General features: G+C 34.2%; 1 protein-coding gene across 1 annotated transcript in view; it reads left to right on the forward strand.

The window, feature by feature from the left end:
- LOC309825378 (sodium channel protein type 1 subunit alpha) overlaps positions 1-25,081 on the forward strand; it is a gene marked incomplete at both ends in the record, with an annotated part of 93,855 nt that overhangs the window by 45,619 nt on the left and 23,155 nt on the right. Inside the window, 3 exons of the mRNA XM_082658920.1 lie at positions 20,167-20,287; positions 22,078-22,232; positions 23,981-24,154. Of these exons, the coding sequence (XP_082515046.1) occupies positions 20,167-20,287; positions 22,078-22,232; positions 23,981-24,154 (450 nt within the window). The remainder of the gene's footprint in view (positions 1-20,166; positions 20,288-22,077; positions 22,233-23,980; positions 24,155-25,081) is intronic.

The raw sequence follows: 25,081 nt of genomic DNA on the forward strand, positions 1-25,081 counted from the left end.
CACCCTTATGACCTCACTTAACCTTTATCACTACTTCACAGGACATATCTCCAAATAGAGTCACATTGGGAGTTAGGGCTTCAAAATATTAATTTTGAGGGAACACAATTCAGTCCATAGTAACTGACTTAGAAATATTAAGCTAAAACTCTAATGGATATAAAAGATAATTCCGAAGAAGTCTAGAACAAACCACCTTCATTTCCCACTTATTGTGTGGAAGTCCCAAAAATGGTAAGGTGCCTTAGGTTACACAGTCCAAATTTTTAAATATTTATTTAAAGACTATTTTTTAGAACAGTTTTACGTTTACATAAAAATTGAAAGGAAGGCAGAAAAATTTCCACATACTCCCTGCCCCCCACACATATATAACCTCCCCCATTATCACCATCCCCTACCAGAGTGGTATATTTGTTACAGTTGCGGAATCTACATTGATGTGTCATTATCACCCGAAGTCCATAGTTTACATTTGGGTTCACTCTTGGTATTGTCCGTTTTATGAGTTTGGACAAACGTATAAAGACATTTATCCACCCTTATAGTATCACACAGAGCAGTTTCATGGATCTAAAAATACTCTGTGCTATGCCTATTCATCCTTCCCTCTACGCTAACCCCTGGCAGTCACTGATCTGTAACTGTTTTTGCCTTTTCCAGAGTATTATATAGTTAGAGTCATATAATATGTAGCCTTTTCACACTGGCTTCCTTTATTTAGTAATACACATTTAAGTTTCTTCTGTGTCTTTTTATGGCTTGATAGTTCATTTCTTTCAGTGCTAAGTAATATTTTGTAGTCTGGATGTTTAGTTGTCCATTCACCCACTGAAGGACATCTCGGTTGCTTCCAAGTTTTGGCAAATGTGAATAAAGCTGCTATAAACATCCATGTGCAGGTTTCTGTGTGGATATAAGTTTTCAGCTCATTTGGTTAAGTACCAGGGATGGCAATTTCTGGATGGTATGCTAAGTGTTTTGTTTTGTAAGAAATTGCCAAACTGTGTTCCAAAGTGGCTGTATGATTTTGCACAGCGACTAGCAATGAATGAGAGCTCCTGTTGCCCCACAGCATTTGGTGTTGTCAGTGTTCTGGATTTTGGCCATTCTAATAGATGTGTAGTGGTACCCCATTGTTTTTTAATTTACATTTTATGATGACATATGATGTGGAGCATCTTTTTATATGCTTCTTTGTCATCTATATGTCTTCTTTGATGAGGTATCTTTTAAGAGCTTTGACCTGTTTTCTGATCAAGTTGTTTGTTTTCTTATTGTTAAGTTTTGAGAATTCTTTGTACATTTTGAATAACAGTCCTTTATCAGCTTTGTTTTTGCAAATATTTTCTCCTAATATGGCTTGTCTTCTTACTCTCTTGACAGTGTCTTTCACAGAGCAGATATTTTTAATTTTAATTAAATCCAGTTTATTAACTCTCTCTGTCATGTATTGTGCTTTTGGTATCGTATCTAAAAAGTCATCACCTTTTCCAAGATCATTATATTTTCTCCTGTTATCTTCTAGGAGATTTATAGCTTTGCATGTTTACATTTAGGTCTGTGATCCATTTTGAGTTAATGTCTGTGAAGGGTATAAGGTCTGTGTCTAGATTCATTTTTTGCCTGTAGATGTCCAGTAGTTCCAGTACCATTTGTTGGAAAAGACTATCTTTGCTCCATAATATTGCCTTTGCTCCTTTACCAAAGATCTGTTGACTAGATTCATGTGGGTGTATTTCTGGGGTTTCTATTCTATTCTGTTTATCTGTTTGTCTATTCTTTCACCCATACCACACTGTCTTGATTACTGTAGCTTTATGTATGTCTTTAAGTCAGGTAGTGGCAATCCTGACTTTTTCCTTTTCCTTTGGTATTGTGTTAGCTACTCTAGGTCTTTTGCCTCTTCATATACACTTTAGAATCAGTTTGTAGATATTGACAAAATAACTTGTTGGGAGTTTGATTGAGATTGCATTGATCAATAGATCAATATAGATCAAGTTGGGAAAAACTGACATCTTGACAATATTGAGTCTTCCTATTCATGAACATAGAATATCTCCCACTTTATTTAGTTCTTTGTTTCTTTCATTAGAATTTTATAGTTTTCCTCATATAGACCTTATACACATTAGATTTATACCTAAGTATTTTATTTTTGCAGTGCTAACATAATGGCATTTTTTCATTTCAAACCCCACTTGTTAAATGTTAGTCCATAGGAAAGTGATGAACTTTTGTGTATTAACTTTGTAATCTGCAACCTTGTTATAATCACTTATTAGTTCCAGGAGGTTTTTGTTTTTGTTTTTGTTTTTTTATGTTTTGTAGATTCTTTGGATTTTCTACATAAACAATAATGTCATCTGCCAACAAAGACAGTTTTACTTCTTGCTTCCTAATCAGTTACGTTTTGTTTCCTTTTCTTGTCTAATTGCATTAGTTATGACTTCCAGTACAGTGTTGAAAAGGAGTGGTGAGAAGGGATATACTTCTCTTGTTCCTGATCTTAGTAGGAAAGCTTTTAGTTTCTCATAATTAAGTACAATGTTAGCTATAGGTTTTTTGTAGATGGTCTTTATCAAGTTAAGAAAGTTTCTCTCTATTCCTAGTTTACTGAGAGATTTTTATCATGAATGGGTGCTATTTGTTGTCAAATGTGTCCTCTGCATCCACTGATATCATCGTGTGATGTTTCTTCTTTAGATTATTGATGTGATAGATTACATTAATTCATATAGTCTAAATATTTTAAAATACTTTAAATACTAAATATTCAGAGGATCAAATACTATCAACGATATTTTATTAGGGATAAAGTTCTACTAGAATATTACCATGTCCAAGGTAATGCATTTTGACAGTTGATCAAGTGAGATATCATAAGCATGTGAATTATTGCCTCTGTCCCTTTAAAGATGTTTCAAGGTTTTATAAGTCTCTGAATAGGCTAAGTCATCCATTACTCTTCAGAATGGAGCTAATATCAGAGCTGGAAGCTGCCGCCTTGACCCCAGCCTGTGGGCTTCCTTAGGTAAATCAGATTTGTGTAATGATAGGGGGAGAGAAAGCATGTAGAGATGTAATTGTGGGTAGATCCTCATTACATTTCACATGTCTATGGAAATGGATTTGGGAGATAAAAATTACAGATCATTTTTGCAAAGCATTGTAAAATTTTTTCAGGATTTTTAATTTGAATATTATTTCAGTTCAAACTTTGTTCATTAAAAACTTGAGTTTTGCTAAAGAATCTGATGGAGGCTGATTTTTTTAGTTGTTACCTTTATATTTAAAAAATTGGTTCTGAAGTTCTGTTAAACTTGGCAGTATTCTTCCTAGTCTGATTTTCTTTGTCTTGAATCTTCATACCTTTATTTAATATTTGATGAAGACTAATAACTACTCCATGCTATCTGTTGCATTAAAACATGTTTTTCTTTTTCTACTGAAATATAGTTGATGGACAATATTATATGTTACAGGTGTACAATGTAATAGTGATTCACAATTGTTAACGGTTATACTACATTTATAGTTATTATAAAATATTGGCTGTATTTCCTGTGTTGTCCAATATTTCCTTATAGCTTATTTTCTGACTAATAGTTTGTACTTCTTACTCCCTTACCCCTATATTGCCCCTCCCCTCTTCCCTCTCCTCGCTGGTAACCACTAGTTTGTTCTTTATATCTGTGAGTCTGCTTCTTTTTCATTTATTCACTAGTTTTTTTGCATTTTTAGATACCACATATAAGTGATATAACACAGTATTTGTCTTTCTCTGTCTGACTTATTTCACTTAGCATAATGCCCTCCAAGTCCATCCATGTTGCTGCAAATGGCAAAATTTCATTCTTTTTTATGACTGAGTAGTGCTCCATTGTATGTATATGCCACATCTTCTTTATCCATTCATCTGTTGACAAACACTTAGGTTGCTTCCATATCTTGGCAATTGTAAATAATGCTGCTATGAACATTGGGGTGCATGTATCTTTTCAAATTAGTTTTTGTTGTTATTGTTGTTTTCAGATATATTCCTGGGAATGGAATTGCTGGGTCATATGGTAGTTCTAATGTTAGTTTTTTGAGGAACCTCCATACCTCCATACCACATGGCTGCACCAATTTATATACCCACCAACAGTGTACAAGGGTTCCCTTTTCTCCACATCCTCACCAACATTTGTTATGTGTATTCTTTTTGATGATAGCCATTCTGACAGATGTGAGGTAATATCTCATTGTGGTTTTGATTTGCATTTCGCTGATGATTTAGTGATGTTGAGCATCTTTTCATGTTCCTATTGGCCATGTGCATTTCCTCTTTGGAAAAATGTCTATTCAGCTCTTCTGCCCATTTTTTAATCTGGTTGGTTTTTTGTTTTTGTATTTTGTATTTTTTGATGTTGAGTTACATGACCTGTTAATATATGTTAGATAGTAACCCCTTATTGGTCATATCATTTGCAAATATTTTCTTCCATTCAGTAGGTTGTCTTTTTATTTTGTTGATGGTCTCCTTTGCTGTGCAAAGGCTTTTAAGTTTAATTAGGTCCCATTTTGTTCACTTTTGCTTTTATTTCCTTTGCTTTAGGAGACAGATCCAAAAACATATTGCTATAATTTATGTCAAAGAGTGTTCTGCCTATGCTTTCCTCTAGGAGTTTTATAGTGTCCGGTCTTACATTCAGCTCTTTAATCCATTTTGAGTTTGTTTTTGTATATGGTGTTAGAGAATCTTCCAATTTCATTCTTTACATGTAGCTGTCCAGTTTTCACAGCATCATTTATTGAAGAGACTGTCTTTTCCCCATTGTATGTTCTTGCCTCCTTTGTCATAGATTAATTGACCATAAGTGTGTGGGTTTATATCTGGGCTCGCTATCCATTGATCTATGTGTCTGTTTTTGTGCCAGTACCATACTTTTTGATTACTGTAGCTTTGTAATATAATCTGAAGTCAGGGAGCATGATTCCTCCAGCTCCATTTTTCTTTCTCAAGATTGTTTTGTCTATTTGGGATCTTTTGGGTTTCCATACAAATTTTAAAATTATTTGTTCTAGTTCTGTGAAAAATGCCATTGGTACTTTGATAGGGATTGCACTGAATCTGTAGGTTGCCTTGTGTAAGATGATCATTTTAATAATATCGATTCTTCCAATCCAAGAACATGGTATATATTTCCATTTGTTTGTGTTATCTTCAATTTCTTTTTCCAAGTACAGTTCTTTTGCCTCCTTAGGTAGATTTATTCCTAAGTATTTTATACTTTTTGATGCAATGGTAAATGGGATTGTTTTCTTAATTTCTCTTCCTGATAGTTTGTTGTTAGTGTATAGGAATGCAACATATTTCTGTATATTAATTTTGTATCCTGAAACTGTACCAAATTCATTGATGAGCTCTAGTAGTTTTCTGGTGGTGTCTTTAGGATTTTCTATGTATTGTATCATGTCATCTGCAAACAATGACAGTTTCACTTCTTTCCAATTTGTATTCTTTTTATTTCTTTTTCTTCTTTGATTGCCATGGTTAGGACTTCCAAAACTGTGTTAAATAAAAGTGGCAAGAGTGGACATTGTTGTCTTGTTCCTGATCTTAAAAGAAATGCTTTCAGCTTTTCACCATTAAGTATGATGTTAGCGGTGGGTTTGTCATATATGGCCTTTATTATGTTGAGATGTGTTAACTCTCTACAAATTGAGTTTATCATAAATAGATGTTGAATTTTATCAAAAGCTTTTTCTGCATCTACTGAGTTGATCATATGGTTTTTACTCTTCAATTTGTTAATGTAGTGCATCACATTGATTGATTTGCAGATATTGAAAAATCCTTGCATCCCTGGGATAAATCCCACTTGATCATGGTGTGTGATCCTTTTAATGTATTGTTAGATTTGGTTTGCTAGTATTTTGTTGAGGATTTTTATATCTATGTTCATCAGTGATATCTTTGTCTGGTTTTGGTAGCAGGGTGATGCTGTCCTCATAGAACGAGTTTGGAAGTGTTCCTTCTTCTGCAATATTTTGGAATAGCTTGAGAAGGATAGATGTAAACTCTCCTCTAAATGTTTGATAGAATTCACCTATGAAGTCATCTGGTCCTGGACTTTTGTTTGTTGTGAGATTTTCATTACTCAAAACTATTTTATTACAAAAACCATCCATAATGAATACTTTTCTGCAAAAATTTGACATAATTTATACTCATACATTTTCATTTGTATTGATCAGGGCTAACAGGAACCCTGATTTCTTTATTAAGCAGTGATCATCCACTGAACCACTGGAGAAAGTTCTATTTCTTCATACTCTGTCATTTTATATCTTCAAACACTGCATTAATTGAAAATTTAAATGTTTAGTAGAAACTTTAGAGATAATTTAATGCACTATTTCTCAAATTGTGAGTCATAACCCAGTAAGAGTTGATAAACCAATTTATTGTACCACTAATTTAAAAATTTTTTTAATTTAATAAAATAATGATATCAGAGCACATTGCACATTTAGGAAGAACTAGTGAGTGACGCTCTTGTTGCCTGTGCTGAACTATAATGCACTGCTTTTCTAATAGAGTACAACCACTAGGTCCATGGGTGTAGGGCCTGAAGTTCAGGAGTTCTTAAGTGTAAGAAATGCTGTTTCAGCTCTTTAAAGGTAGTGATCATGGAGTCTTCCTGACCTAGGCAGAATGTGTGGCTTCGTTTTTGGTTCCCAGAGATATAAGGCACAAAGTGTAGGTAATAAGCAACTCATGCTCTAGGCTCATGCATCTTACAAAGTTATCATATTATTTTATTATAACCACTGATATGCATGTATGTCTCTCCTTTTATGTTGCAACGTATATACGTGTGCATTCTTGGTAAAAAGTAGGCACTCAAATCAAACTTTTCCAGCTCACTTAACTGTTTTTAATAGAAGCAGTTTGAAGGTATTCATCACAGTTACTCTGATGAGAGCATTCTTGAAAATAAAGTTTTATTTCCCATCATCCAGACTCCATTTTTCTCTTGATTCAATCCAATATTGAACTTTGTTGTTTTTATCTTTGTTAAACATTTCACCTTGTCAATTTATATTGGGCTTCAAGGAAAGTAATAGTCCCTTATCTTTTTCCCATGAATTGCTGTTGAAATACAGTTGTTTCTCATCTAGTTGGTATTTTTATATTAAATACTGAAACTTCTATTCATCCCCATTACATTTCAATTTCTTTCATTCATTTTTGAATCTGGCTTTCTATAAATATTCTTTTATAGATTATTGTCCCAATTTTCTTTTACCATGCACTTTTCTTTACCATGTCTTCCTTTTTGGTTAGAAATAAACCCATACAAAATTGTTTCTCTTCATTGCTCCCCTAGTCTTATATAGTACTCGCTTCATCAAAGCAAGGCACAAATCATAAGATGCTCTGCTTTTAGTGGAATTAAACTGAAAATAGATACCCCAGAAGATGAAGATTCTTTATTCTGCATTAGGAATGCAGCCTATAATACGTTAAAGTAGCTTTGCCCTTTTGATTTTTCTGTTTTGGCCTTTACTCTTTTGCCTACCTTAATTTATTCAACAGTTACCATGTGCTAAGAAATGTATTAGATAATGAAGGATACAAATGAGCCATGATTCTGCTTATATATGTACATATATGCATTTAGAAAGATGACTCTCTTCATAATTATATATGTATACAAATACACATATACATGTATCCACACACATACATACATTTGCATTTTAGAAAGATAACTTTCAACCTTTAAATATGCATTTCCATACTGGAACATACCTTATTGACTAAAAATATTACCTGTCGTGACCTCTGTTTGACCTATTCCATTTTAATATATTAATGTTTCCATTCCTGAATTTCAATAACGAGTCTTATCTACAATGGGCATTATTGAAATTATATTAGTGCCTTGGGTTAAAATTACCAGTGCTCATAGTTTATTATCCATTTTTGAAGCATTTGTTTTTAGACATGTGAGGCTAATTATAAAGTTGTTGGTAATGGAGTATTCTCCGAAGCCAAATACTGGGTTATATAATTCTATTTTAGCCACATACTGTGTGACCTTACTTGACTATCCAATCCTCAATTTCCTCATCTCAAAAATGGGGATAAAATCACCTACTTTTGGGGGAATATTATTAAATGAAATAGTAAATGTAAAGGACTTAGCACAGTGTCTAGCAAATTGTAAGTATTCGATAAATTGTTATTATTATTATTTCTAGTAGCATTCCCAACACTCTGTTCCTGGTAAGTTTTCTCTTAAGAACTACTAGTAACATATTCTACTATTTGTCCTTTTTTGCTGTTTGCCTTCTGCCCTCTGTCATAAACTGTTTTACGTTTATCTGGAGAGAGTGATAAATTTTGTATTTTCTGTCTAATTTTTAAACTGTTTTCATTAAATTCTTGATAATGGTTAACATTTAAAATATTTTAAAAAACTATTTTTCTGAAGGGCATTCCAGTAAGAGGGAATAAATGAACAAAAACCTAGAGCTATGAAGCATAGAGTGTGTTTAGAAATAATTAGCAGTTTGCTGTTGCTGGGACATAAAATCTAGATGCAAGTAGAGGCATAAGCAAGGAGCGGATAGTCTGTTTCCAGGAAACCAAGAATAGACTGATATGAAGAAACACTGTAAAATGGAGGCCGGTACTTGTTTTACTTCCTCCATAAGGTACATACTCATGCATCACTGTCCCCCATTCCAGGACAAACTTGAGAGCTATCTTTTCTATATTTTCCCCCTTTTGGTCCCCCAAAGCAGAAAAGGCATAGCGTGGGTCACATTTCCTCACCTTTTTAAGTCCCAATGGACCTCAACCTTCAAAGAACATTCGGATAATCTAAAGTATTGTTTTTATTTTTTATTTTTTGCAGTATGCGGGCCTCTCATAAGCTAATGATGTAACCATAGAAGTGCTTCCTAATTATTTGGAAGATTGTTATAGGTAGAATTAAACTCAGAAGGGTATCTTCCTAAAGCACAACTTTGAGTAACCATAGTTTCTAAGAATAAGCGCTCTGTAATTAGGAGAACTCCACAGGTCAGAAGCAGATCAGTGTAAATTACAGGCCAGCAGAGGAGGGAAAGGTCCCTCCAGGACTGAGGGAGACTGAGATTCTCCTGGCTATACCATTAACCTGTGCCCAGTGATGAGGGCTTGGTAGTCAACACCAACTCTACAGTGGATACCTATTCTTAGGTCTTCAATAAAGTGTCAACGTGGGCTACCAACTCTACAGTGGATACCTATTCTTAGGTCTTCAATGAAGTGTCAACGTGGCCTCTCGCGTTGCAGAGCACAGGCTCCAGACGCACAGTCCCCGGACGCACAGGCTCAGCGGCCATGGCTCACAGGCCCAGCCGCTCCGCGGCATGTGGGTTCTTCCCGGACCGGGGCACGAACCAGTGTCTCCTGCATTGGCAGGCGGACTCTCAACCACTGTGTCACCAGGGAAGCCCTAAAGTATTGTTTTTAAAACCTCAGAAAGTTTCTTGACTCATGGAAATAAATAGCTAGAAATATGGGTTTCTACTGAAAAATAATAGTAAAGAATGGAGGCTTGGACAGATTTTGAGGAGTTTTGAAAGCTGGGCAAAATCGCTGGGACTATGCAAAAGACAAATAAAGTCATATCTCCCCAATTAGAAAGTAAGTTGTTTTGGCAATGAATTGTGTTTTATATAATTTTAATCCTCTGAAGCACCTACTGTAATGTTGGGTGCATAATAAGGACTCAATATCTTTTTGCGTTTGGGCTGATTTTTATGAATACTAGACTAAGAGTCTGGTGGTCTTAACTCTATTATGGGCAATCACTAACTCTATATTATCCAGTTTCCTAATTTATAATAGGAATACATCTGTTCTGTGGTGCTTATAGGAATGTTATGAGGATCTAAAAGCTGTTTAGAAGTTAAAAGGACTCAAAAAACATAAGGTAGTGATAGCTACTGATAGCGAAATTACTACTCTAATCTGTTTAAATAAATACTTTTAAAATGAATTATTAAACTTAGGCCTCTTTGGAATAAAAACATCATATTATTAAAGTAGTTAGGGAAAAGTACGCTTGTTTTTGCAATGAGTGAACTCCAGAGTGAGTAAAAATGTCATTCGAGTCTTTGTATACAGTTCCTGTTAGTAACAGGTATCATTTGTTGGATGCTCACCGTGGACAAAGCACTGTTTATAGGGCTTTACATGTAGTGTTATGTCATTCAGTCTTCACACCGTGAGACAGATACTATTATTCCAAACTTACAGATAAGGAAATTGAACTCAAAGAGTTTAAGTAGCTTGCCAAAGTCACACAAATAGTAAGGATTGATCCTGACCTAGAATCCAGGCTGTCAGTTACAGTCTATGTTCTGAACCATTACATTAAATTTCCTTAACAATGTCTAAAAAGGTACTATCTCTGACCCCTATTTGAAATGAATGACACTTCATTGAAGACCTAAGAATAGGTATCCACTGTAGAGTTGGTGTTGACTACCAAGCCCTCATCACTGGGCACAGGTTAATGGTATAGCCAGGAGAATCTCAGTCTCCCTCAGTCCTGGAGGGACCTTTCCCTCCTCTGCTGGCCTGTAATTTACACTGATCTGCTTCTGACCTGTGGAGTTCTCCTAATTACAGAGCGCTTATTCTTAGAAACTATGGTTACTCAAAATTGTGCTCTAGGGAGATACCCTTCTGAGTTTAATTCTACCTATAAGAATCTTCCAAATAATTAGGAAGCACTTCTATGGTTACATCATTAGCTTATGAAGCCTTTGAGAACAGGGAAAACACCAACCATGTCTTACTCACCTTAAGTCCACAGCACATAAAAAATGTTTATTAAATGAATGAATAAATGCATAATGAACAGTTAATTCTAGATCTCATTTGTCCTCCCAATGATATTACCTGTGTTAAAATAATATTTACTTACTGCTTTGCCGATATTTTCTTATTTAATACTTTTATCTTTACTGTACATGGTATAGATTGAAGAACACATGATAATTTTCAACCTGTTGTACATTACTGAATATCAGCAAATTAAATTTGTGCTACCACATAAAGGTCTACAGTGAATACCTTATGTGAATAATAGTTTTAAAATGTGCATAAGAACAGGAATTAAGCTTATTTCATATCACACAGTATGGCCCACATTCATCACAGTGCCTAGCATATAGTAAGCAAATGTGTGTTAAATAAAGAAATAAGAATAGGAAGTCTTTGATTAATCTTGAATCAAATGGATATATACCAAGACTTTTACAAATATCCAAGTTTACTAACATCATGATAACAATTTTCCCTGTAGAAAAATGTCAGACAACGTATCTGGGGATATTAAGAATCTACTGGGAGATAGGTATATATGCCTCACACTTTTTTATCTATACTGTCTCTTAACCTCATGGTCTCTGATACAGCAGGTTTTGCCTCCATCTTGTATTACAGTTTCTTCTTCTCTCTAAGCCCTTACCACAAGCTTGTTTAAATGGTCAAGACTCTCTCATTCTAAAATAAAATAAAATCATGTAAATTTTAAAAGTTATTCCTTTGATTTTATCCTTTTCTTAAGTTTCTTTTGTAATTTCTTCCTTGAATTCGTTGCTGATCTTCTTTAAAAGATAACGTGCTCACTGTCTCCCATTTCCACTGCTCAGTCATCTTAAAGCATCATCTCTGGTTTCCACCTTTACTTTTCTCTCTCAAAAATCACCAGTGTTCTCTTAATTGCCAAGTTCAGTGGCCCTATTTTACTTGATATCTGCATCATTTCCTAATTCTTTAAGAGTCGTCATTCCCTGGCTTACAAAAGTCCAAGCTACTTTCCTCCCAACCATATGATCTTCTCAAATAGCTTACAAGAAGCCTGAAGTCCTTCTCAACTTCTCTAATTGGAAGCCCCTCATCAAATTTACTGCCAAATCCTGTAGCTTTTATCTCCTAAATCTGTCTCCAATCTTGACCATCCCCCCACTCCTCATCCTATTATTTCACCAGTATCAATAGAATTACCATCTGAAACACATTTCCGTGGTGGGGAGAAGGGCAGTCTTTATCATGAGCAACTTGATTGTCTTGAGATCTATTTCACCAGTCTAATATCTCATGACTTATTTCAGTTCTAATCACATAGTTCCATGAAGTTTATACCTTTTGACTGCATAATTTCTTATTAGAAATTCTCTTCTTATCCCTGTCATTCTCTGCAAAATCTAGCAAAACAAAAAAAGGAACTTTGAGTTGTCTTTCAAGACACTGTCAGTTTATTCACTCAAACATATTGTTGTTTGTTGCTCATGATACCTAGCAATTCTTATTCTGGGCAAGGCTCTGAGACTCCCCTAAGTACAATTACTACCTGCATAACATGAAATGTCTATATTGCACTCTATTTCTCTGTTGTGTATCTGTCTATCCTACTTACTAATCTTGTGAGCAACTTGAGAACAAGACCTGTGGTCATATACACCTTTGTACTTCTAGTAACTAGCACTGTACCTGGCACAAATGAGGTGCTTGATCAATGTTAATTGGCATCGTGTAAGTTAATCTCACTTTTCCTGAATACATTTTTATCAGTTATATTTTTTGCAAGTGTACAGATAGAATAAACTAAGCAAGCCTATTCCTAAGTCAAATTAAGTTAGCAGCTTAATCTTTAATGAAGCTTCTCCTCCCTGGGGAGAGGGCAGGGAGGAAGGAAGGTGGAGGAGAAAAGAAAACAGTCAGAATTTTCGTATCATTGCCTGACAGATGCTCAGGGAACACTTTGTAGAGTCCCATCCGGGTATTGACTGGGGGTGTCCCTTCAGCCCTTGCCTATTTCCTTGTCTTGAGCTATATAGTTCCTCAGGACCATGATTCCTGTGAGATGGCAACTACTCTCCATGAAGAGTACTACCATCTAGCCAACGGATACCCAAACTTCCTCTCCCTTATTACACCTAATTGATCACCAGATACAACCAGTGCTACCTTGTCTTTGTCTACTCTGCATCCCCACCACCTCCACCCAATGTCAGACCTCCATCATCTCTCAGTTTTACTGCTACAGCCTCCAAAAAGGGCTCCCACATTCATATTCTCCTCACTAGTCCAGTTCCCACATAATGATAAGTGGTCTTTCTAAAAGGTAAATCTGGCCATAGCTCTCTCAGCTTTCTAACCTTTCAGGAGCTTCCCATTGCTCCCAGTCTATACTTCTTAACATGGCCTACAAGTCCCTGCAAAAGTGACCATTACTGACCTTTCCAGCTGCATGTAATAGTACTTCCCACCCCTCCCCAGCCAACTACACTGATCTATCGTTTCCTAAAACTCCTCATGCTTTATCAGGTTCTGATCTTCATTCCTGTTCCCTCTATCTGGGATATTCTCTTACCCCATATTTCTTCACCTGACTCACTCCCACCCCAACTCATCCTTCTGGCCCCAAATGTCACTTTTTTCTACCCTGTTCTTCTTAGACTGAGTTAGGTGGTGCTCTCAAAATACCCTATACTTACCCTATCATAGTGTGTAGCAGTTGTTGCTTGTCTTGTCTTATCTTGAGCCCATTAGGTACTGGGCCTATTATATTCACTATTTTATTTTTTCAGGTCCTAATTTTGATGTTTAGCATATACTAATATTTTTTAGCTGAAAAGATCAAATATCAGGAATTACACATATTACAAACTATAACTGTTACAGAAATTGTTGCCATGTATCCAGTAAGCAAATGACATATTCCACGTGTTATCTTGTTCAATCCTTATGACAACCATGTAAAGTAGGGATCATTCTACAAATTAGAAACTTCAACTTATGGAGGTCAAGATAACTGCCTAAAGTCCATAAAACCAGTCGTTGTGATTCAAACCCAAGCTTGTCTGACTCAAAAGAGAACTCTTCACCCTTTCACTGTAGTTATACAGTTCCCCTATCCAGTAGACACTTTAAAAATATTTGTTAAATATGTTATCATTTAACATTAAAAATTAATGTCAAAAGAATATTAGAGATTCTGCACTCATTCAGCAAAATAAATTTAACAATGGAAATTATTTGGTTTACAATTTTGCTTTCTAGCTTGGGAATTATAAATGCAATTTTGCAATTTTTTGCTTCTAATTCATTTGCAATCACAATAATTTTCTCTTGGTCCATTATGTGATGAGAGGTTATAATACCTCCTTTGTTCCTTTATAGCTAATCATCTATATAAAAATTCACTTTTGACATACTTTAAAGCAGAATTCAGAGTATATCAGAGCTGTATTTCTTCACCTTTACCCCTACCTTAGGCAAGTGTTTGAATGACAGTAGATTTCACAATTAATAAGAAAATTTTATATTTATTAAATATGAATAATCCACCAAAGATTGTCGTTCCAATGTAAAGCTCGATGAAGAAATCATCTGAGCTGTAGGGATGATATGGGAATTAATGAGTTAATATTTGACTTTTCTAACTGCTCTGTGGAAATGCTAAATCTCAGTACAGAGTCTGTTCCTTTGATATATTGTTGCCTTGCTGAGAGTTTTTAATAGAAGTCATTTTAATTTTTAATATGCTTAGTGTACACTAGAAATATTTACTAATGCACAGTGTATACAATGAAATATTAATACTAATATTTTTAAGGTTGTTGGCATCTCAACTATGTATGATTTAAGGTATATATCTTAAATATATATGTTAATATATATATATAACAGTAAAATTTCCACCTTTAATATAGTATATGCCTAGCTTTTAAAATATGTATTTTTCAGAAATAAAAAATACATATGTGTATACATATATATACACACACATATTCTGTATTCTTTTGACCCTTAAATTCCAGATTTTTTTTTTTTTTTAGCGGTACACGGGCCTCTCACTACTGTGGCCTCTCCCGTTGCGGAGCACAGGCTCCGGATGCGCAGGCTCAGCGGTCATGGCTCACGGGCCTAGCCGCTCCGCAGCATGTGGGATCTTCTGGGACCGGGGCACGAACCCGTTTCCCCTGCATCGGCAGGCGGACTCTCAACCACTGTGCCACCAGAGAAGCCCCAGATTTATTTTTAACATATTTTTATCACATTATAAATTGAACTTCTAGTAAACCCTATAAATAAGCTCATTGTAACAAACCAAGTCTAAAATAAAAGCATAAACATCCTACGATCGAGTCAGAGAACAACAAAAAAACCCATTTAATCACTTACTCAAAGAAATATTGTGGAGTGTACTATTTGCTTTCCTTTGTTTTGCTTCACCCTCAAGGTCAAAATCATTTACTATAGTACAGAACATTTTTAAAAAGCATGAAATGTTGCATAAATCCGTTGAGGAGGAAAAATGCTCTTCCCATCAGGGTTGCAGTTATTAAGTGGTTATTGAATGCCCTGATGTACAAGGCAAAGTGGATGCTTCAGATACACTGTGGTTCCCGCATTCTCTCTGCTCACTTATTGTCAGCCTGCCAAAAATACATGGACAATATAAGTCCTTACAGAAATTGAGCTATTGAGAGTTACATGTGAAAATATACATATTTTTAAATGAACTAGCTCATTTGGAAATTAGTAAATTAAAGGTTGATTAATGGCTTAATAAACATTAAAATGGATATTTAAATAGTCTATTAATCTCAAAGACCATGAGAACCAATTGCTTTATTATGTGAATGGTGAATTTCAAAATAAAATTAAATTTCAATGTAAGAACAAAAAAAGGAAAAATTAATTGTCCTTACTGGTTTTTACATCAATACAAGTACTTTTTTGAGAATGTTTTAGTTTTGCTGTTGTCCAATTTATTTAGTATTTTATCTGAATTCTTATCTCATGTGCTAATATAGAGATGGAGTCTTTCCATACATCTAAAAATTCTTCCCTTTTTGAGTAATAGTGTTATTACTCCAACCAAATAAAGAACTCAGAACCACATCATCTTTGATTTCAACAATGAGAAATATAAGAATACATTGATAAATGTATATTGGTTATGAGAGTTTTAATACCATTCTTTTAGTCTGTGATGAATCAAAGAAAAATTAAATAAGGACATTGATAATTTGAATAATATAAATAGCAAAAATGTTATAAATGTATGTTATCTCAAAAATTATATGTACAGAGAATTCTTATTTTCAGTGGCCCATGGTATTGATATATTTATACAAATTTCAAAGTAAGTCTCAATAAATTCAAACAAGCAGACATTGTAGGGCTATTATACCAATAAATTCAAGATAGAAGATATCATATAGGGTTTTAATTAGCTAATCACAATGCAGTTAAATGAGAAATTAATAAAAAAATGATAGAAAAAATATAACCACTTGAAAAATTTAAAATGTCCTCCCAAACAGTAAGAACTTTTCCTTCCAAAATCTATGAAATTGGACCAAGCAGTCACTGAATGTCTTACTATTAACAAGGATGATCAAGAAAGGATGAAAGAACATGACAAAGAACTTAGTTTGAGAAATTAGAAAAGGAAAAACAAAACAAAGGGAACATAAAGAGAAATTAATGAATTATCAATGTAGCAGATGATATTAGTATAGCACGTGGTTCTTAGGGAAAAAAAATCAATAAAACACACAAACTTTAGTGTTGTCAGCAGAATCCTAAGATGATGCCAATGACTCAATAAGCTAGAGTTCAGTTTGTTAATTTTTTATGTATTTTAATCTATTTGTTTAATACATTTATTATTTAATTTTACTTATTAATGTTCTTTATTTAGCTCATCAGTCAAAGCCCTTGTTGCCTCCCGTGCATTGCCTGGGCACACTTCAGTTCAGTCACTTCTGTATCTGTTTCATTTTGTGTGTTTTTCTTTTCTTTTTCATACTAATGCTATTTATTTACATTATGTATGGACTTATAGAAAAAAACACTAACTTTTTTCTCTGGTTAGCATAATTTATCTAGAGTATATTAACTGGCCTGAGCCTACTTGCCTGTGGTTTGGTCTTTCTAACATTCACTTGTCATTTTATCTGATGTCAGTATGACAAAGGTGGGGCAAGTTTCCCTCGCTAGTGTGAGAATCAGGGTCTATCAAGGGGGTCAGCGAGGATGTGGTTTACCAGGCTTCTTTTGCAAAATGTTGCTTTAGGGAGTTATTTAAACCAGATATGAATACTAACTTTAAAACTCGAACCTGTAATCATGTCCCATTCCTGAAATGTATACAAACTCCTTCCAATCCCAAACATTAAACTGCTTCATTTTGAAAATTGATACATACTTAAATTAAAATGTGCCTTTGGGCCTCTTGTTCCAGTCTGGGTTCATTGTTTGCGGTTCTGCATCATCACTTTAGCATGAGCCACACCTGTAATTCATCATCTATTAGTCCAGTTTAGGTTTTTCAAAGAGGACAAAGATTTTAAAGAACCTTATAAGGCAACCTGAATTTAGCATCCTTCCAGAAATTTATATCCCAGATACACCCCCCCATTTTTTGGCCACGCCCATGGCATGCGGGATCTTAGCTCCCCAACCAGGGATTGAACCTGTGCCCCCCACTAGACCACGAGGGAAGTCCCAATACCCCCTTTTAAAAATAATTATTCACACCTAATTTTACAATAAGTTTTTTTAATGTGTTTGTATATGTATGAGAGATTTGTCTTTATTTAGTTTATGCAATGATTTCAACTTAGTTTTTATGAATACAATAAATAACTTTGTTTTCAAACTCATTTTATCAAATTATGCAAGAGTAAATTCTGTAATTACATTAATTTACAATAGTACAGGTTGATTTGAACACAAACATAACTTATTTTTGATAAGTACACAACTCACCAGGTGGAAGAAGAGATGTACAGGTGTACTAGAGTGTAGCCCACCTCCTGAGAAAATATCAGCACACCACTGGCATCAGTCATTGTGTTCTACAGAGAAAATGCCAAGCATCGTTAGCTTGGTAAGTCAGTTAGTATGGAGGTGGGCTAAATAAAAAGAAGTACGTGCCGAAAGAATTGTGCCAATAAAGTGTTGAAGATGAGAGCGTAATTATTCTTCTTCCACAATGATGGGCAAAAGCCACTATAAGCAAAAGCCAGAGAACATTAAGAAGTTCACCTTAACTAAAGGACAGCTTCTGTGAAAGATAGATTTGGGAAATTTGGTTAGAAAGCTAAGTTGGAGACAGAAATTTCATTTGGTAGTAATATCTGAAACAGATATTTATTTATTGGGCATGTAGCATAATTCAGGCTTTGTGTTCCACAAAGGTCTAGAATTAGGTGAGGCGAGAATAAGGATGAACTTATTATTTATAGCTGTCCAAAAAAAAGTGACAGTAGTCAACAGAGAGTTCATAAGAATTTGGAAGATGAAACTGAGAGAAGAGTTATTTCAAGGGTAGAATTAAATGACTTTACTGTCAATATTTGAAATAAATAAGACAAGGAGGTTTGAGTCTAGGTGCTGAAAGAATGATATTGCAAAGAATCGGAATCAGGAACTTGGTTTAAAAAGTAGGTTTAGGATAGAAGAAAAGAAAAAAAAGACATCTTTAATGAAGAGCATGCTGAATTTAAGTGACACTAGGCACACTTCTACTTTCCTGCCATAGTCCAGGCAGATCGTGGAATATAATTACATTGCTTAAAATGTGTTTGGAAATTAATTTGTAAACATCTAGAGGATCACTTGTCTATACCTGGGAACTTTCCAGGAGCACATCTTCCAACTGAGTGCTAATAATGGGCATTTAATCATCTTTTATATCCTTTTAAAATTTCTAAAATGTAGATTGATTCCCAACTGTATGCATTAAAGGGAAAATATGCTTAGAAGTAGAGTAACTGGTAACATATTACAAAGTTGGTTTATAAGACAAGAATAGATAATTTTAAGGAATATTCTTAAGAATAAAGTTGGATATATTGGCAACAGCTCTCATCTGGAGAAAGTCTGACCCAGTAAGACCTGGAGTAACTATACATAAAAAAAGGTATCAATTTATTTTATCATCATCTAGGCAAGCCACATCAGGGGAGGATATTTAGGGAGGCAATAAGTAGACATAAATTAATTTTATATTATTTTAGGTTCACATCAGTACTCAGTTGCTAACTGAAAACTGAAATCTGGGTTATCAGTAATATTTAGTAATGGATACAAAGTTTGATAAGGAGCCTGATATCTAGCACTATGTGTGAAGAACTGTGATAAGCAAAAGCTGGATTTGTTCAGAAATTTTAAAGACTTTTCAAGCAGTATTTAAAAAAAAATTTCTCTGTGAGTTAAAGCAATATTATACCAAAATGTTTTATTATTGCTTGTGCTTAAGTTACTATTATGACATTTGCTTTATAACAAGTATATAATTCGTTTGGCATGATTACTGTAAACAAAGATTAAATAGAACTCATGTCTACACATATCCAAAAGTTAGTTTTTTGCATCTGATGAATTAATTTTCATGAAGACACTGAATATATGTATTATGTAAAATTCCATTATTGGTTTATGTTGTAAACAAGGTGCCTTTGTTTTTGTGTTTCACTTCAAGATTGAATGGTAGATTCTCTTCATCTGTTAGACTCATCTTGATAGTTTTTCTATGGATTATTTCCGCTTTTAAATTAATGGAAGAATTATAAGCATGTGAATACACTGTTTCTTTTATTTCAGAAACAGGGTGGTTGCACAGAAGTCAGAGCATGGGCTTTGGGCTCAGCAACAATTCTCTCAAATCTCGGCTTTCTCACTTGTTGGTTATATGACATTAGACAAGTTACTTAACCTGTCTAAACCTTAATTTTATCATTTGTAAAGTGATAATGATTATCACTAACTTCCCCTCTCCCACCCCTCCCTCTGGGGCTTCTCTAATTCATAGGACAGTGGTTTGCTTAGTACATGTTTTTGATGGCCGTTTGAAACTTCATAACATAGCAGTCTGACTTCATACATTGCAAATTATGGTAAAGGAGTTACCATAGATGATTTCCTTATTTCCCCTTCTTATTCATTCTTTCTTTTTAATCTTAAAATCTCTTCATTTCAAGGAGAATCCAGAATCAGTTCATTGTACTAATCCTTCCTTGCTAGGCTATTTCTTAGGTACCAAAATAAAAGGGATTTACTTTTTATGTCCATCTCATGCTCAGAAACTTAATGAAAGCAGTAGCTCATCCGAAGGCAGCACTGTAGACATTGGAGCACCTGCCGAGGAACAGCCTGTAGTGGAACCTGAGGAAACCCTTGAACCTGAAGCCTGTTTCACTGAAGGTAAAGAACATGATCTTCATGTTAATCTTCCCTTTATAGAGTGCATTTTTTTTTAGCTGTTGATCACCCAAAATGGACCACTCAGAATAGAACTTTGTAGTCAATCTATTTCAATTACCTCTTATATGCCAACAGATTTAAAATCTCATGTTATGTTTTGGTTATATCTGCCCATTATGTGTAAGAGACCATGAACATGGAGAAAAGATATTTTAATGTAATCAAAACTAATGACTAATTTATAATATTTCAAATAAAATGGTGATTTCGCAATAAGTTGGCATCTTAAACACTAGTAAAAATTCTCATACACAAAAGTTACTTTAGAAGTAATTTTTTAGCTATTAAAGTCAAATGAGTTGCAAATGCTCAGATGTATTTTTTTAACAAAATCATTACTTTCCAATGCTTGCTGAGTGAAACAGGAAATAAGCACTGCCCAATACCTGATCCCTGCACAGTATCTAGTTTAGCCTGGCACAATATGGACAATAAGTCTAAGAGCTTTGTTTTCTCCATGATTAGTATTTCCCATGGTCTGAGTTTCTTGGGAATTTGAGTTTTGAAGGTATGAATATATTTGCATATTCTCTATTTTGTGATTTTTTTCCTCATAGGCCTGATATATATTTTCTCCCTCTTTTCCTGTATAAATTATACACATCACTCAAAGTCCTCAGAACTACCTTCATCCGACCATGGTGGAAAAAACTTCTTATTCCTCTGAACAGCTATAAATAAAGATATTCTTTAATTCACCTGATAACTAATCATGTATTATCTTATGAGGGTTCTTCTCTTTCTCATTTGAACTGTTATATATATCTTTACTGGCTTTCTTCCTTCCTTCCCTTCTTTCCCTTCCCCTCCTTTCTCCCTTTTCTTCAAGCATACCTGATTTTTTTTTTGACTTGAGGCAGGGTTCTTTTGTTTATATCTGTTCTTAAAAACCAGATTGTAGGTTTCCTGGGGGCAAGTCCACGTTCTGTACCTTTTTACATTTTTTCTCTTTTTCTTTTTTTTTAATATCCTCTATGGTGATTACAAAGGTGCTCACAAATTTCTCTTGATTTAATTATTTTTTTAATTTTATTTTTTATTGGAGTATAGTTGATTTACAATGTTGTGTTAATTTCTGCTGTACAACAAAGTGATTCAGCTTTATATATGTACATTCTTTTTTATATTCTTTTCCATTATGGTTCCTGTTGATTTAATTCTTGTTAGAGTGAGTGAAAGCAGTATAGGGAAGGCAACACCAAATCAAAGCAGGACTAGTCAAATCACATTTTAGTGGACTAAATTAATCTTGAAAATTCTATAAGCTCTTCTAGGAGCACCACAAGAGAACCTAAACAGTAATAAACAGCATTGTTGGGTAAGAACTATATTATTACTCTGCATCCTCTTTAAAAGGGACGTTTTCTGCTTATTATTAATTTCACTTTGAAGTCCTTTCCTAGAGTGACTTCAACAAAGTGCAATAGGATGATATAGTACAAGGCAAAGCTACTTAACATGTACTTGTACTTTACAACGTTCTTTCTTGGACAATAGCAGTTGGGTCAGAAAAAACAGGTATTATCCAGGGAACCGTTTAAAGAGGCTGAATAACTTTCACAACTTCACTCTGCTAATAGATGTGCTCTTACTACTCCAGGCTTAGAGAGTTATCCTAGCAAGATAGAGATGGCAGTAGCAATGAGAAGATGAATCCAGGACACGCCAAAGGGTATCATTGAAGCAGCAGAAGTTATTTACCTACTCCTGTTTGAACATTATACTTGCAGGCTGTGTACAAAGATTCAAATGTTGTCAAATTAGTGTGGAGGAAGGGAGAGGAAAACAATGGTGGAACCTGAGAAGAACGTGTTTCCGAATAGTTGAACATAACTGGTTTGAGACCTTCATTGTTTTCATGATTCTCCTTAGTAGTGGTGCTCTGGTGAGTGAATATTAAGCAAACATGCTATAATGCCAAGTCTTAGAATCACCTAATACTAATGACTTATTAATCCTTTCAGTAGCATTGTTTTATTATCCAATGCATTATTTTTCCTGAACCCTCATTCTACATCCATTTCTGTGGAATCAGCCATCACCTCTGTTTGATAGCCCCCAAACTGTTATCTCCATTTATGACTTCTTCCTTAAACATATGTGTATCGCTATATCCATCCATACATACACCCATCCACCCATATACCCACCCACCCACCCTTCTACCCATCTCCAGTGCATCTTTAATTACCCCACTTCATTCTTACAGACTATATACAATGTATAACTATGCAGTTCTGGACTTACTTTTATTATGTATACATATACTTCTCACAAGCTATTTATTAATTTTTGCTTATTATTAAGTAACCCCCCAAATTTGTCCCTCTAGTTTATTCATTATAACCAAAGAACATGAGTATTTAATTACTCATATTTTAACAAGAAAGTAAGCATGGCAACTACAGTAAAGTCCTGTGATTGGGTATCTATAACTTCTAAGTTCTGATGAATTTTGTTTATGAATGATATTATTATTATCTCTTTATGGACAGTCAAAAAGTCCTTAGGAACCACTTCTCTGTCCATTTTGAATTGGGTCCACTGTTCTTATGCTACTCAGAGAACAATGGATATTAGTAAAAATAAATATTGGACAGTGTGCCTAAGGGATTATTTAAGGACTGGTTTCTCTCCATATAAAAGTGTTCATCAGAATCAATTTATATGAAAATCATTTACAAAAATATAAAGTATAGCATATAGATAGCATTTTAGGAAAATGCTGACACAAATAGACTACTTAAGCCATAAGATAGATGTAGATAGATAGATAGATAGGTTGATAGATAGATAGATAAAGGATGGAAAGATGATAAAACTTGCCTGATTGAAATGCAATTACTTAGGTTTCTTTAACTTAGAAGTGTATAATTCTAACACAGGCCTATATTTTTCTGCATATCTCTCTGATGAAATAAATTTTATCTACATGGCACTTTAGACAAGAAATAGTTTTTCACCATTTAAATGAATATATGCTTAGATATAAAATATCAAGTGAGGTTCATATTAGAAGAAGAATAGATATTAGAGTCTAAATGAGAAGTAAATTCATCTTACCATCCTTGTCACACCATATCTTTGCTGAGAAATATAAACTATCAACAAAATGAAGGGGACAAAGGGAACAAATGAACTCAACTGTATAGTAAAATTAGGCAATGTGATGATCAATTACAATTTCTGCTTTATGAAAAATATAAGCCTTCACTTTTTATTTCTTCAACCTCCTTTCTATGGCAAAAAATAAAAATTAAAAAAGCCAACAGGAGGAAGCAAAAGATATGAAACAAAAGGAATAAATAACTTCAAGTTAGGGTAGCAGCATCAAGATGTGACATCAAGAACTATTTCCTGAACAAGTCAAACTAATTCATTAGAGTTACGCTTTTACTTCTTCCTTCCAGTTATATCAATAGAGAGCATAACTTTTCTCCTGATTCATTAAAAGATCTTTGAGATAAAGAAAAGACAGCGATAGCTACTCTTCCTCTACCCTCCTATTCCAATGAAGTGTCATATATATAAAAGCAGGAAAAGATATTTATATGTGGTCAGAAAAACTAGCTCATAATAGTTGTAATAGTATAATAGTTTCAGAAAGCTAAAATGCATAACTTTTCTTTATAGGCATTTGAGGATATATATATTGATCAGCGAAAGACGATCAAGACAATGTTGGAATATGCTGATAAGGTTTTCACTTACATTTTCATTCTGGAAATGCTTCTAAAATGGGTGGCATATGGCTATCAGACATATTTCACCAATGCCTGGTGTTGGCTAGACTTCTTAATTGTTGATGTAAGTATCCTCCTATCTTTATCTTCCATTCAAGGTAATTTGTTTTATCTATAAACTAATTCTAAAATAGTGAATCTTTGATCACTCTGTTATGCTGACAGGATATGCTACTTAGTAGACACTAAACTAATTCACTGAATAATAGTATAGTTTTTGTAAGAAATAAGCTAATTTAATACTGATTTAGCATGGGGGGATGGGATTTGTGGTGGTTATCTAGAATAAAAAGCTGGGAAAAAACGTATCAGAACTTTGTAGGGAGAGTGGTGAAATAGGGTATGTTGTTTAAATTACTTACGTTGTGAATCAGACAGAATTGAGCTTGAATCCCAGCCCCACCACTGATTGGTTGTGTGCCACTGAGTAACTTACTTGGCTTTTGACTCTGTAAAATGATGATATTAGTGCATACAGAGTTAAAGACATTCAATAAACACTGATGATGGTGGAAGCTAATGTCAATTTTTAAAAATTCTTTTTCATCTTCTCAAAGTTTTTAAAGGATATGTTTAAAGAGTAGATTATATAGATTATAACTCCATTATAGGAAGTAAGATGTACGGGGTGTAGTGAAAAACTCTACTTCATTCTGTGATAAGGAGTTTCCCCAGTGTAACTGTAGATTTGCAGCAAGCCCATAATGTACCAACAGCCCTTCACAGAGTTTGTAAACCTAATGATTAATATTTCATCTACCCAAAACAAGTGGCTGCCTTTGAGATTTGTTAAAGGTAAACATCATGTTATATGTTTTAAGTTTGGCATAATTTCAGTTTTAGAAAAGTGTGTTCAAAATATTACAAACTTCATAGGCCACAGTTTTATTACCCAAAGATGATAATCCAGCAGAACTATGCAGATTTCTTATGGAAAGTATTTCTAGAACTAAGGGTCATGCATATACATCATATCTCTTTAATTCTGAAA

Source organism: Grampus griseus (genome assembly GCF_964374135.1).
Source record: "Grampus griseus genome assembly, chromosome: 7".
NCBI classification, from domain to species: domain Eukaryota; kingdom Metazoa; phylum Chordata; class Mammalia; order Artiodactyla; family Delphinidae; genus Grampus; species Grampus griseus.